Source organism: Apium graveolens, chromosome 2, assembly GCF_009905375.1.
Source record: "Apium graveolens cultivar Ventura chromosome 2, ASM990537v1, whole genome shotgun sequence".
Lineage (NCBI taxonomy): Eukaryota > Viridiplantae > Streptophyta > Magnoliopsida > Apiales > Apiaceae > Apium > Apium graveolens.
Genome location: NC_133648.1, coordinates 14,288,810 through 14,303,752, shown reverse-complemented (window position 1 = coordinate 14,303,752; position 14,943 = coordinate 14,288,810). Strand labels below are relative to the sequence as shown.

General features: G+C 31.5%; 1 protein-coding gene across 1 annotated transcript; it reads right to left on the bottom strand.

Annotated features, from left to right (window-relative positions):
- Nucleotides 1-7,122: 7,122 nt before the first annotated feature.
- Nucleotides 7,123-8,018, bottom strand: LOC141685704 (uncharacterized). The gene is made up of 3 exons (XM_074490794.1): nt 7,995-8,018; nt 7,538-7,687; nt 7,123-7,359 (listed from the first exon to the last, which is right to left on the bottom strand). Exons 1-3 carry the CDS (start codon nt 8,016-8,018, stop codon nt 7,123-7,125), a joined length of 411 nt encoding a protein of 136 aa, XP_074346895.1.
- Nucleotides 8,019-14,943: the final 6,925 nt, after the last annotated feature.

The following is a 14,943-nucleotide window of genomic DNA, read 5'->3' as shown; positions in this document are numbered from 1 at the left end:
GCTTTTTCGGCTATTAAGGCATTATGGAAAACATATGTTACAACGTTTAGGTAAACTTAATGTTGTGTGTATTTTCTTTGAACAAAGCTTTATTCATTTGTAACATTTGTGGAAATAGCTACAGACAACAGTTTTCTTCTATTAATATATCTTATTTGTTGACATTAAACAATGGTTTGGTAAGTTAAAATCATTGTTTTATTTTTTACACACAATGGGTTGACAATAATTATACACTTGTAAAATATACATCTCTTTGACAATACTTTACTAAATATTTCATACAAATATATGAAATGTTTTATATAAAAATATGTACTGAACTATATAGAGTTTACAGTGATTTTCTTAAATAAAAGAATACATTTTTCTGTAAATAATTTCCTCCCATCTACAAAGTCCCATTGCGGCAAGAATGTTTGTTCTTGAGCTATTTCATTTAGTAGGTCTTGAGCATAATATCAAATTATGAGGAGATCTTTTGTCCTGGTGTTCCATGTGGAACTAGCAGAAAGTCTTCTGATTTCACATCCCCATGCACAATCTACACAAATAGCAGCTTACCTTAGTATATTAAATGTGATCAATAACTTTATCTAGGGAAGTTATATACAACTTCATATGTTGGGCTGAATCAGTAATAAAAAAAACACGAAGACACACCTAAGTCTCTTTCAAAATGGAAATGCAATTATACATACATCAAAACTGCTTATTGCAGAATAAATGATCCATGAGATTAGGTAGAAGTCATACATTATTTCTTTGATACACTTCACAATTGGAGACTTTCTATGTGGTTTTAGATTGAACAACATTTATGTTGCTGCAACCACATGGACAGTGGAACCTTCAAAAAGAAAGTGTCATCAGTCTCTAATAATTTAGAAGAAGGGCAGCGGCAATATGATGCAAAAAGTAACAAATCGACCTTTGTTTCGCACAAGAAAATCCTCAATCAATTTGATTAACGATTTTCACGTAGAGTGCTGCAGAAAAATAGTACAATTATTTAGTATAGAACTTGTGAAACAAAGCATATAATAATAGTGTATCAATATAAGGGGGTAAAATAGAAAAGGACCTTATTGGAGATGCCAATGCAGACATATTCTTCTAAAACCAAGCTATCCAATCTGCCAAGAAACCATACCTATCAAAAAGTATATTATTTTTAATATCAAAAGCAAAAGATAAGATAAGATAATATGACTCTACAAAAGCTATTAGATTAAAAATCACTAGGATGTTAAATTGTTGGCCTAAGTACAAGATAACTCAGATTAAGGAATGGAAAACTCAGCCACCTTTGCCTGGGAATTATCCCATTTTCTAGCCGTTGTATCCACCAAGTTTTTAGTATTCGAGTCTTTATTAGCAGTTTTTTCTTGCATCTTCTTTTTAGAGAGAGGCATCTTAACCGTCATAGACATTAGTGCTTCATCGTCTAATTTGGTAGAAGAATCATACAACTTCATATATAACCTGTCCGAGAAGAACATAAAAGCTAATAGATAAAAACAACAGATGCTTGTAATATATTTTCATATAAAAGAAATGGAAAATCATTATTTCATAGTAAAATCCATTGTAATACTAAAAATTGAGCAACCTGTGTATTCACACACTAACAACTGAAAGAAATGGTTGAAAGGCTTTCATAGACCAGCAAGTGTATATACCGCAAAAGAACATTACAAAACCATGGTGGCGTTATTGCTTGCTCTGTATTTGTGATTATTTGGACACTTGACAATTTGTAAGTAGCATAGGACAGTTGCCCAGTTTGTAAGTAGGCATAAATTTGTTGAATTTGTTTATAAACTACATTACCAAGAACATCCTCACCAACTACACAGGTGCACAAATGCTTTACAAAGGAGACTTTTACTTGTTCATTCAACATGATTGATTGAAAAGAAAAATAAAGACAATTGACTAAATACTCCTAAACAATATAAGAAAATCACCTAATGATTCCAGTAGCTGATTTATGAAAATATGAGCATGGATCTAGTGGCTCTTGACATCTCAATGATTCAACAAATGTATGAAGAGTCAGTTTCCCTAACTGCTAGAGCCGCTTGACTTGTGTTTTTGTTCCAATTTTCAAGTCTAACCAGAGATGACTCGACTAAGAAATAGCCAGAGGTTATACAAACACATAAACGTAACTAACAACAAAATTTCAGATCCCATGAGAGAAAGGTAAAGGGAATACATAATTACAAAAAATAAAATGAAACATACAAACATATAAATCAATTTACACAAAAAGGTAATGGATACTATACCTCATAATTGAACCTCAAGAAATATTGTAAGCCGTAGTTGCTTGAACCCAAATATATTTTTCCAAATTACTGAAACCTAAAATCCCTTTAACTAAACTCCTGAAATCTAATTGAACAAGAACTTTTTGAATCAAAATATGTTTCAAACCCTAATTGAAACTAGTAAGAGACAGAGAGAGGAGAAGCTCACAGGTGGGTGTGTATATATCGAGTGAGAGATTGAGAGAAGGCGGGATGTTTTCCCCAAATTTGTAAAGGGGGAAATGAAAATGATTGAATGGGGAATGAAAACGGGAGCGGGAGACAAAATTAAAAGAAATGGGAAACAAAATATTAAAATTGGCGGGATACAAAGTTTTAATTGTGTTTTTATGAATATTCTTAATTTAATATTATAAACATATTTTTTTTTAATTTTGAAATAAATTTTGTCACATAAATATTATTTTTTTCATACGATTTGATTGTCGAAATAATATTTTATAAAATTCTGGAAAGAATTCTGTTTAAGAAAATAATATTTTTACTGGATTTTTGTTAAAAAATTGTAGAAGTTAAATTTTTATTTTTTAATTATTCATGAACATCACTAATATAAGTATGCATTGGCATTATAGACTTACATAATCTAAAGAATTATTTTATAGATGTATATTTGTTATTTATCACGTTAGATCACCTAAACCCTAATTTTAATTTTAATTTTTGGAAAGATAAACCATTGTCTACTGAACCAACTTTTAAATATTTAAAATTCTAATTTTCTTGTTAATTTTACTTTTACCGGATTTTCCTTATAATGTCATACAAGAAAAGTTTAATTTTTTTATAATTTTTTCACATGGCTAAAATCTATATAATTTAACATCCGTACAGTTGAATCATCTAAAAAAAATATTTTGTAATTCGGGAATGAATCTCGTTTAAGGTGGTAGTACAAGTGTTTTATTTTAAAAATACTTGTATAAGGTAGATTAATACAACGTGCTTTTTCGAAAAATACTTGTTTGAATTGAACAATTAACAATGTAAATTTGAAGTATAATTATTAGGTATATTTGTAGGTTAGCACACATATGATACGCCGAATAATATTATAACGAGTTATATCTGAAAAGTAGCACTATTAACATTCGTAGATAATGTCAACTAAATCCTAATATCGTTATTATGACTTGTATTTGTAAGTTAGTATATAGATTATGTGCTGCTTTATGTTATTACGAGTAATATTCGTAAGTTAACGCTATTAACGTCCGTACGAAGTCCACAAAACCAACAAATAGATATTATGAGTTACATTTTTAACTTAATCTACACGTTATGTCCTCATCAATGTGATTATCTGTTGACGCTATTAATATTCGTGTAACGTCTAATACTAATAGGTAAAAGAATTCAAAATTCTATGAAAAAGGTGATTTCAAATCTTAATAAACACAAATTAATTTGGTGTAAGTTATTGGTTACTCGTATAAATTAATAAACGGTGGCATATAATTATTCCGAAAAAAAATTTAAAACTAGTAAAAGTATAGACAACGGTTTTTTCTAAAATCATGTTGTGGTAAGTTACTTTACATAAGTGTTTTTTAGGAAATACCGTTGTTGGAATTCTACAACGGTTTTTTCTTTAAGATTGTTGTAGTATTATAAATTTTACAACAGATTATAAATATCGATAACGGTTGTCTGAATGTTACAAGTGTTTTATTTTAAAAATACTTGTATAAGGTAGATTAATACAACGTGCTTTTTCAAAAAACACTTGTTTGAATTGAACAATTTAACATTTACCAGATTTTTACCAGACACTTGTCGAAAGGGGTACTTTTACCAGATTTTTCTAATCCTGGCATGCAAAATAAATTTCAAATTTTTTAATAATTTTTTCGTATGACTAAAATCGATATATCCTAACATCCGTACGGTTGGATCGTCGAAAAATCATTTTAAAAAATTAATCCTGTAAATCGGGAACGAGTCTCGTTGTCGGGAGGGGTACTTTTACCATATTTTTCTAATCCTGACATGCAAAATGAATTTCAAATTTTTTGATAATTTTTTCTTATGACTAAAATCGATATATCCTAACATCCGTACGGTTGGATCGTCGAAAAATCATTTTAAAAAATTACTCTTGTAAATCGGGAACGAGTCTCGTTGTCGGGAGGGGTACTTTTACCAGATTTTTCTAATCCTGGCATGCAAAATGAATTTCAAATTTTTTAATAATTTTTTCTTATGACTAAAATCGATATATCCTAACATCCGTACGGTTGGATCGTCGAAAAATCATTTTAAAAAATTAATCCTGTAAATCGGGAACGAGTCTCGTTGTTGGGAGGGGTACTTTTACCAGATTTTTCTAATCCTGGCATGCAAAATGAATTTCAAATTTTTTAATAATTTTTTCGTATGACTAAAATCGATATATCCTAACATCCGTACGGTTGGATCATCGAAAAATTATTTTAAAAAATTAATCCTGTAAATCGGAAACGAGTCTCGTTGTCGGGAGGGGTACTTTTACCAGATTTTTCTAATCCTGGCATGCAAAATAAATTTCAAATTTTTTAATAATTTGTTCTTATGACTAAAATCGATATATCTTAACATCCGTACGGTTGGATCGTCGAAAAATCATTTTAAAAAATTAATCCTGTAAATCGGGAACGAGTCTCGTTGTCGGGAGGGGTACTTTTACCAGATTTTTCTAATCCTGACATTCGAGATGAATTTCAAATTTTTTAATACTTTTTTCATGTGACTAAAATGAGTATTTCTTAACATCCGTACGGTTGGATCCTCTGAAAAATCATTAAAAAAATTTATCTTTTTTATCAGGTATGAAAAAAATCTAGTACGAGGCAACACCCAACGGTTTTTTATGAAAAAATCTTGTTTGAAATAAATTGTGACAACAGGGTTTTTGATAAAAACCGTTGTCTTAGATGATCAACTTTTTTAAATCTTACGGCTGATATTAAATCTACTTTTAATCAACGGCTCTAATTACACCAACTCAACAATCCAAGTGAATGTTTTTTCCCCAATCATATGGTGCCACCTCATCACAAGCAACACTTCAGAAATTTCAAGAATCAGACTTACAGACAACGGTTTTTTATGAAAAAAGGTTGTCTTAGATGAACATTGACAACATTTATTTGAACAAAAGCTGTTGTGTAAGCGTAGCAGCGTTTTTTAATCTAATGGCTGATATTAAATATACATTCAATCAACTGCTCTTATTACACCAACTCAGCAATCCAAGTGAATGTTTTTTCACCAATCACATGGTGCAACCTCATCACAAACAAGTGTGAAAAAATCTTTTAAAAAATTTATTTTGTTCATCGGGAACGAATCCCGTGTTGGGAAGAAGTGCTTTTACCAGATTTTTCTAATCCTGACATTCGAGATGAATTTGAAATTTTTTAATACTTTTTTCATGTGACTAAAATAAGTATATCTTAACATCCGTACGGTTGGATCGTTGAAAAAATCATTTAAAAAAATTATCTTGTTCATCGGGAAAGAATTTCATGTTGGGAAGTAGTGCTTTTACCAGATTTTTCTAAACCTGACATTCGAGATGAATTTAAAATTTTTTAATACTTTTTTCATATGACTAAAATAAGTATATCTTCACATCCGTACGGTTGGATCGTCAAAAAAATCATTTAAAAAATTTATCTTGTTCATCGGGAACGAATCCCGTGTTGGGAAGTAGTGCTTTTACCAGATTTTTCTAATCTTGACATTCGAGATGAATTTAAAATTTTTTAATACTTTTTTTATGTGACTAAAATAAGTATTTCTTAACATCCGTACGGTTGGATCATCTAAAAAATAATTTTAAAAAATTATCTCTTTTATCGGGTATGGAAAAAAATCTAGTACGAGGCAACATCCAACGGTTTTCTATGAAAAAGTCTTGTCTGAAATAAATAGTGACAACAGTTTTTTTGAAAAAAACCCGTTGTTTTAGATGATCAACTTTTTTAAATCCTACGGCTGATATTAAATCTACTTTTAATCAACGGCTCTAATTACACCAACTCAACAATCCAAGTGAATATTTTTTCACCAATCACATGGTGCCACCTCATCACAAGCAATGCTTCAGAAATTTCAAGAATCAGATTTACAGACAACGGTTTTCTATGAAAAAAGGTTGTCTTAGATGAACATTGACAACATTTATTTGAACAAAAGCTGTTGTGTAAGCGTAGCAGCGTTTTTTAATCTAATGGCTGAAATTAAATATACTTTCAATCAACTGCTCTTATTACACCAACTCAGCAATCCAAGTGAATGTTTTTTCACCAATCACATGGTGCCACCTCATCTCCTCTTAATGAACGTCTCTCATTATACCAGCTCACCAATACAAGTGACAATGGTTTTATGACCAAAACGCTTGTGTGATGTCGTGACATACAACAGAATAAAAATACTTGTATGTCAAGTGATATTTAGACAACACAATGGAAGTACGTTGTTTGATTCGAGCTTAACTAATCCATTAAGAAAACACTTGTCTCATTCCAACAACGGTGTTTCACAACGTTGTCTCCATTACTTTCAGACAATGCAAAATTAAACTGTTGTACAAACTACCTCATTTGCACAACATATCTTTAGAAAGGCTTGTCTGTGTCGATTACCTAGACAATAGTTTTTAAAGCATTGTAGGAATGATGAAATCTTTTTATTTAAACAACACCTTATCTCATAAAACGGTTGTCTGATACGATATGCTAGACAATAGTTTTAAACCTATTGTAGTAAAGGGATTCACACAACACCCGTTTTCTGGTTTTTAAAAAACTGTTGTGTAAAATTTCTGGGCAACACTTTTTTGGTCAAGCGTTGTCTGATGGGTGTTGTCTGATGTCATTTTTCTTGTAGTGAAGAATCCATGACACGAAATCGCAATCTCAAAGGCGTCCATCATTGCACCACGGACAAATCCATTACGATCATAAGAAGATATTTCATTGATGTTAAGATCAATACAAACCTTGACAAGCTCTTCACCAATTCGTTTTGCAGCTTCCTGAGATTATGAAATGTGAACAAAGCTAATCTAAACAGAAGATCAACGTCAAGAAACTCAACCACAAGATTTTTCCAAGTGATAAGTAGACAAAAACTCTCGGTTCTTTTAAAATAAGCACCTTCTATAAGATATGGTCTACTCTCTTGACATCAACTTATGTAGAATGTGTACTTACAACAGTGCTACAGGCGGGGTCCACACGCATTGCTTTCTGCAGAGTACCTCCATAAAAAAAATTCTTGTTATGATCATCAACCAGCATAGCATATAACTGTTTATGGGAGCAGAACACCGAAAGTCTTGGTCTTGTAGGCGTACCATTAAACTGCTCAAACCAAAAACATAATTCGTAAACTAAGCTGTAGTAAAGATAAGCTCAAAACAAAACAACAAATCAAGCAATGAAGTACGATCGACAAATCAAGCTAAAAAAGATTACTAGGACAACATAAAGTTAGAGTTATGTTGAATTCAGCAATAAGCACCAAAAAATTTAAAGTTTCAAAAACTTTTGTCAAATGAAGATTATGTGCCTTGACAGCATTGTAACACCGCAATTTATGTGGTTGAAGACGTGCACAAACTAGTTATCAGAGACTTAGTCAATGCCTTTACAGTAAACAAATGAGTACCTTTTCGCTATAATAGAAATACATTTTTCTATTGTGCAACTGATATTGCATTGTTAATGTTGTATTTATTTGTAATGGATACAACCTTTATCGATGTATAGCTTTTATAGCAATTGACCAAGAAACAACACAAATAAAGATGCAAAAGTAACATCTTTAGCTAACCCTGTTAATTTATTAAGGATATAAGACACTTTTAATATCAGTTGATTGCTTCATCATTGGAGAAAAATATTCCTATAGTCTGTTGATGCAGACTAAGGACAAGATGAAAGTGTTTGTCCTAAATCCAATCATGTATGATGAATTAGGAAGAACTTTCTTGTATTCCTATTTGATTTCATTGAAATTAATAAAAGACTTGTTTTGGTTTTGTTATGGGCTTTATCTATTTAAAGTGTTTTAAATGAGATGCTCCATAGTTTAGAGTAAAGCTTCCAGAATTATAATGAGATTATAATAGTAAGATCTAGAAGATGATAACTCTAGACTTAAACAGTTCCTGATCATAGGATAACTAATCGGATGTTAGTGGATCCGCAAAAATTGGGACATACTATGCTTGCTCCCTTCAGGAGGATGTCTGTTCTCATAGGCATTTGTGTGGTGACACTATAGCTAGTATGTAGGTGCTTATTAGGGAATAAGTTCACTGAACATGACTCGATAAGTTGAACAACTAATGGAGATTACTCACGTGTCAATAGTTATTCACTGAGTGATAGTTATAAAGATAAAATATGGGGCTAATATATATATATATATATATATATTGATATATTAAGAAAAACCCTAGAAGAGCCCTATAAATAGAATGAGATGGCTCCATCTTCTTCCTCTCTCTCTCTTCCCCCCAAAAACTCCATTTTTATAAAAGCTTGGTTTTATAAAAAGCTTCATCGAAGAGGATTATTCTTGGTGGATACCGGTAGAGTGCTTCACATGCTGAGGAGCAACTGTTAGCAACCATATTATAAAGCTTCGATTTTAAGGTATGGTTACGATTCCTCCGTTTTTTCTGATTTATACGTTTTTCTATATGTGCGATACATGGTTTTTACGGAATAATTGTTATATCACGCTTCCGCTCATCCGTAAATTCCTTCACAAGATACAGCTACCAAAGTATTTCCGAAAGCAACCATAATGTAATACTGCCATAGTCTAATTCGTCAAATTGGGACGGTAAAGGAAGCCCCTAGGTTTAGCAAATATTTTAAAAAAATGTAATTGGAGAATTATACAAGGTCAATTTATCGTAACACACACAGTACTTCCAAGTAAATAATTCTTTCCAGACTTTTCTGAATGTATATATCTCTGATTAGAAATATTTAGGATAGATTTTGAAGATAGACATAATAGTATTAATCTGATGATCTCGGGAAACAGCGTGTACTAAATAAATTAACCATTTTCATGCATAAGAGTCTGTTAAATTCTTTTGTTTGGTTCCTAGTAAGGTTTCAGCTTAAACTATATGATACTGACTAGTAACTACATATAAGTGTGAATCAATTAATTTACAAGTGGATGTAAAAAATGTAATCGAGGAGGATATTATAAGCTGGTTAAAAGTCTCAGCATCTAAGTGTCATTTATGAAATAGTCCATAAAAATAGCATTAAAATCCTACATAGGCACTAATGGCACTATAACTGTACACACGAATGTAGACGCCTTAAAAAACAAACCTTGCGCTGCTCACTCATAAGATAATCAACTTGTCGATATTAGGAACATCAAGCAATTTAGGCATCAAATGGTTGCTAAAATGTCTCGGAGCTACTTTCACAACCTGTCCGGTTTTCCTTAGCTTGTCGACACTTTGTAAAGTAATCACACAGATATAAACATTTCAAATTGTTCATTCAATTGTTAAATAGGAAACAAGAAATAGAAATAAATGATAAGTGAAAAACTCACAGTGGTAAGAATAACATCTAGTTTTTGATATCGAAAACCTTGATCAGCAAACAGAATGGGGTTAATGGATATGAGCATAAAACTGAAAACCCAACTGAAATTAGTACATAACTTAGCGAAGCTTTAACACCCAATAGGACTAAATTAAAAATTTCAAACTCCTAACGCCGAATTACAAATCCCTAATCGCCTCCAACATCACAACATGTATATATGTTAAGTAGAGAAAGTATGTAAATATGTTAAATCAGAGCAAATATATAAATATTTACCGATTAATCGGTCCACAAGAACTAAAATCCCAATTTGGATTCCTCGAAACCCTACAAAATCAAATAAATTGAATATTTAGTAACAACCTTTAAATTAGAGAAATATAATTGTGTATTCAAATAGTAAATCTCCAATTTCATCATTGGTTCATCCTTGAATTTGAGAGAGAAAGAGAGTGTGTTTTCAAAGAAAAGAGAGAGAGAGAGAGAGAGAGTATCTAACGGAGTATGTTTTGTCTAATTGACCAAGTACGGGATTTTATCGTTGAGGCGGGGAAAATACCGCCCATTTCTCACTTAAAAAACCGTGAATGATTTCTAATTTTTATATTTTAATTATTAAATTATTAATTCATTATATAAAAAATTTAGAAAGTGATTGTTATATTTTCGCATTATAAATTTTATTATTTATAAAATATTATATATTACATTCTTGATTCATCAATAATCTAGAATATAACTTTAATAATAGTTTAATGATAATATTTTCACTTAAATGTTTTAAAAATAAAAAAGTTGGTGTGCATATGTTGTGTACTTGATGATTTCATAAACAAAATATCTAAGTAGATTTTACTTAGTGAAATTATGTAGCACTCGACGGATAAGAATTATAGTCCCGACGGATAACTCATTATAGTCCCGACGGATGGTTAACTTATTATCCATCGAGTGAGCAGCTTATGTAATAATAAGTTTGAAGCACAGTTATGTATGCACCTTTGTATAGAATCTGTAGTAGCATATAAGTCATGTTGACTTTAACTAGATATGCAGAATAGGTTGATTAATTGTACATAATTGATGTCTTGTAATTCTGCATAAGTGATATAGAGTCAAGTGCCAAAATAGCTACCGACGGATGATTAACAAAGCCATCGACGGATGATCAAATGACTATCAACGGATGTTTAATATAGCAGTCGACGGATGATCAATTAAATCATCAACGGATATTCTGAAAGTCGACGGATGATCATATGAAGAATTCAAACAGCAGTTGAACAGTGAAAGCTGACACACAACCGTCGAGATGTATACAAACACATTGTGGAAGCCCATTAACTGGGTAATATAGGACAAAAAGCAGCAAAGCTTAAGACTGTTAGATTTTATATTTGTTCAGTCTTTTTGACTTTGTAATCTTGGTATTATATAAACCAAGAGAGTAGCAAACAGAGAAATAACTGAGATAGTTGAAAAATACAAAAACAGAGAAATCTTGGTAAGCAGAATCTTTAGCATTTCCTGTATTCTCAGTAGTTCCATTTGTAAGCAGCTGTGAGCATTTCTGCTCACAGAGTCCTCTCGATATATTATATATATCTCTGGTGGAATTGTTTAAATCCAACAGAAAGTTTTTAAAGACTCTTGTTTTTAATTACTTATGTTTTGATTCAATTAAGTTTACATTCCGCATTGTGCTAATCAAAACAAATATATTTATAATCGAGTTGAACATTTTTATTTTAAGAAAAAGGTTCAAGAATTCCATTCAAACCCCCTTCTGTAATTCTTGCTATATTGTTAAGGGACTAACAAAAGTAACTAATGTAACACCAAGTGCTGGTGTTACATGTTGTGCAACACCATAAATCCGGTGTAACATTAACTTTATAATTATTGTAACACTAATTGAGAGGTGTTAAAATATGACAAAAATTTCATACCTAATGTAACACTCCTTGTAACACTTGCATTACAGTAGCCCACTTATGGCGTAGTGTTTTCTATATTTTTATTTATTTTCGAATTATTTTGATTAAAATTATAAATTTTTGTTCGGATGATTGTTTGAATGATTTGATGCTTGCAGGTTGTAGACCTTGTTTTCCTGAAGATTTTGATATGTCATGACTGATTTGGAGTTCAATAACATGTTAAAAATTGAGTTTAATTTTCAAATTTTGAAATTAGGGTTTATAACCCGTATCAATGTTCTTAATTGAAATTTAGGGCTTTTTGTTCGAGGGGTTACTAGATGTTCTAGATGGGTGGGTTTTGTTCCCCTTGAAATTTGAAATCGATTGGTGTATAGCTCATTAACAGACGATCCCTGGTTTGAAGGGAGTTGTCATTTGAAGTTTTTGTCGAGTTCACCGGAAACCGGCGAACTTCTTGGCCAATTTCCGGCCAACTCAGGGGTTATTAGAATGATTTGATTGAATGGTTGTGTTCCTGGTATTGTGTAGATTAAATCTGGAGCTTGTGGAGGTGTGAGGATTCCGGGAACGTCGTCTCCGGCGAGACAGGGCATTTTCCGGCGACGGGGATGCAAAATTGAACTTTAGTCCCTGTTGTTTTGAAAACGATGAAGTTCAGTCCCTATAGTTTGTAAACTTTGCAAAAATAGGATTCCTGTTTATAAATTATTTAAAAATTATATTTCCTATTTATTTTAATTATAAAAATTCGTTTTTAATTATTAAAAATTCCAAAAATTATTATTTTAAATCCGAAAATTATTTTAAATTCAAAAATAAATCTGAATTAATTAGTTAATTAATTTTAGTTTATAATTAATTAGCTAATTGGTCAATTAATTCAAAAATTAATTGATTAATTGATTTAATTAATTATTAATTTATTTTAATTAATTATTTAATTGGATTTAATTATTTTTAAATGATTTAAAAATTCCGAAAAATAGTTTCGAGCTTTAAAATATTATTTTAAATTATTTTCAAGGCTCGATAATTATTATAAAATTATTTTGAAGCCGGATTTGGCCAACCGAACCCTGTTTATTGCTTCATAATTTACCCAACGACCCGTTTGGACTCCGAAAAAAGTTTTAAAATTCATATTAAATACCCGAAAGACTGTTTATGACCCGATACATCCTTATAAATGAAATTTCATTGAGTGTGTGACGTGTTATGTGTCATATGTGACTTGTTTGTTTGACTTTCGGTCTATATATTCAGAGTTTACTTGTTTTTAGCATAACTTTTAAACCGTTAGTCGGATTTGGGTAAAATGAAGGGTAGATGGATGTGTATAACAAATAGAATCGTATGAGTTGAGTATTGATAGATACTTATGATATGTGAGCAGAAGAGGCAAGGCGTAGGAAAGGGAAATAAGTAGTCGAGGAATAGGAGATTGTGATTGGAAGACAGTGAAGTATAGCAAGCTAATATCAAGCAAGTGTTCTGAACTTTCTCAAGATATATTGTAGATTATTGATAATCCTGTTTTATATTACAAGTGCTTTGAAGCACTGAACCCTAAACCTTGATTCCAGTTATTGATCTTTGAACCATAAACCTTATTCTTTCTGAACCATTGATTGTTGATTACCCGAATACGAACCACAGCTATATGATACTACTCCACAAATACATACAAACTAAATACCAACCACTGAATCAAATTGCTTATATATTCAAACCATTGTACCTTATGCTTTGAAAGAACAAATCCTTATAACCTTGACACTTTGATTCTTTTATTACCATCTCATTATTGGACAACAAATGTTGCTTATGATTTTGTTTATTGCTTTGTATTGTTTATTCTGTTATTATGATAGAATTGGATTGTTTTATAAAATTGTAGACCAGATTCGTGGTCAGACCATATTGGTTGTCAAGTTTATCCTTAACTCTTTTCACTTGATGATCATTATTCTCAGTCTTGTCAATGTGACTTGCTGAGCTAGTTAGCTCATTTGTGCGATGTTGTTTATGTTCTTTTTCAGTTAAGAAGGAACCTGTTGGTAGCGAGGATCCCCAATCCAGTGCGAGATCTAGGGGTCCAGGTTGATCGAGTTAAGCTAGCTAACATCTTTTGGAATAGTTTATGTTTGTGAAGTTTGTAATAATGTTTATTATTATTCAGTTTTAAGTTTGAATGGTTGGGATTTGGACGTTTGTAATATACATGTGTGTGTGTGGCTTGTGTACATACTTTAACCTGTTGCGGTCCGTGGTAGTTGGTAAGTAGGGTCACTACATATCACTACAAGAAAAATGCCATCAGACAACACCCATCAGACAACGCTTGACCAAAAAAGTATTGCCCAGAAATTTTACACAACAGTTTTTTAAAAACCAGAAAACGTGTGTTGTGTGAATCCCTTTACTACAATAGGTCTAGCATATCGTATCAGACAACTGTTTTATGAGATAAGGTGTTGTTTAAATAAAAAGATTTCATCATTCCAAAATGCTTTAAAAACTATTGTCTAGGTAATCGACACAGACAAGCCTTTCTAAAGATATGTTGTGCAAATGAGGTAGTTTGTACAACAGTTTAATTTTGCATTGTCTGAAAGTAATGGAGACAACGTTGTGAAACACCGTTGTTGGAATGAGACAAGTGTTTTCTCAATGGATTAGTTAAGCTGGAATCAAACAACGTACTTGCATTGTGTTGTCTAAATATCACTTGACATACAAGTGTCTTTATTCTGTTGTATGTCACGACATCACACAAGCGTTTTGCTCATAAAACCATTGTCACTTGTATTGGTGAGCTGGTATAATGAGAGACGTTCATTAAGAGGAGATGAGGTGGCACCATGTGATTGGTGAAAAAATATTCACTTGGATTGCTGAGTTGGTGTAATAAGAGCAGTTAATTGAAAGTATATTTAATATCAGCCATTAGATTAAAAGACGCTTTGTTCAAATAAATGTTGTCAATGTTCATCTAAGACAACCTTTTTTCATAGAAAATCGTTGTCTGTAAGTCTGATTCTTGAAATTTCTGAAGCATTGCTTGTGATGAGGTGGCACCATGTG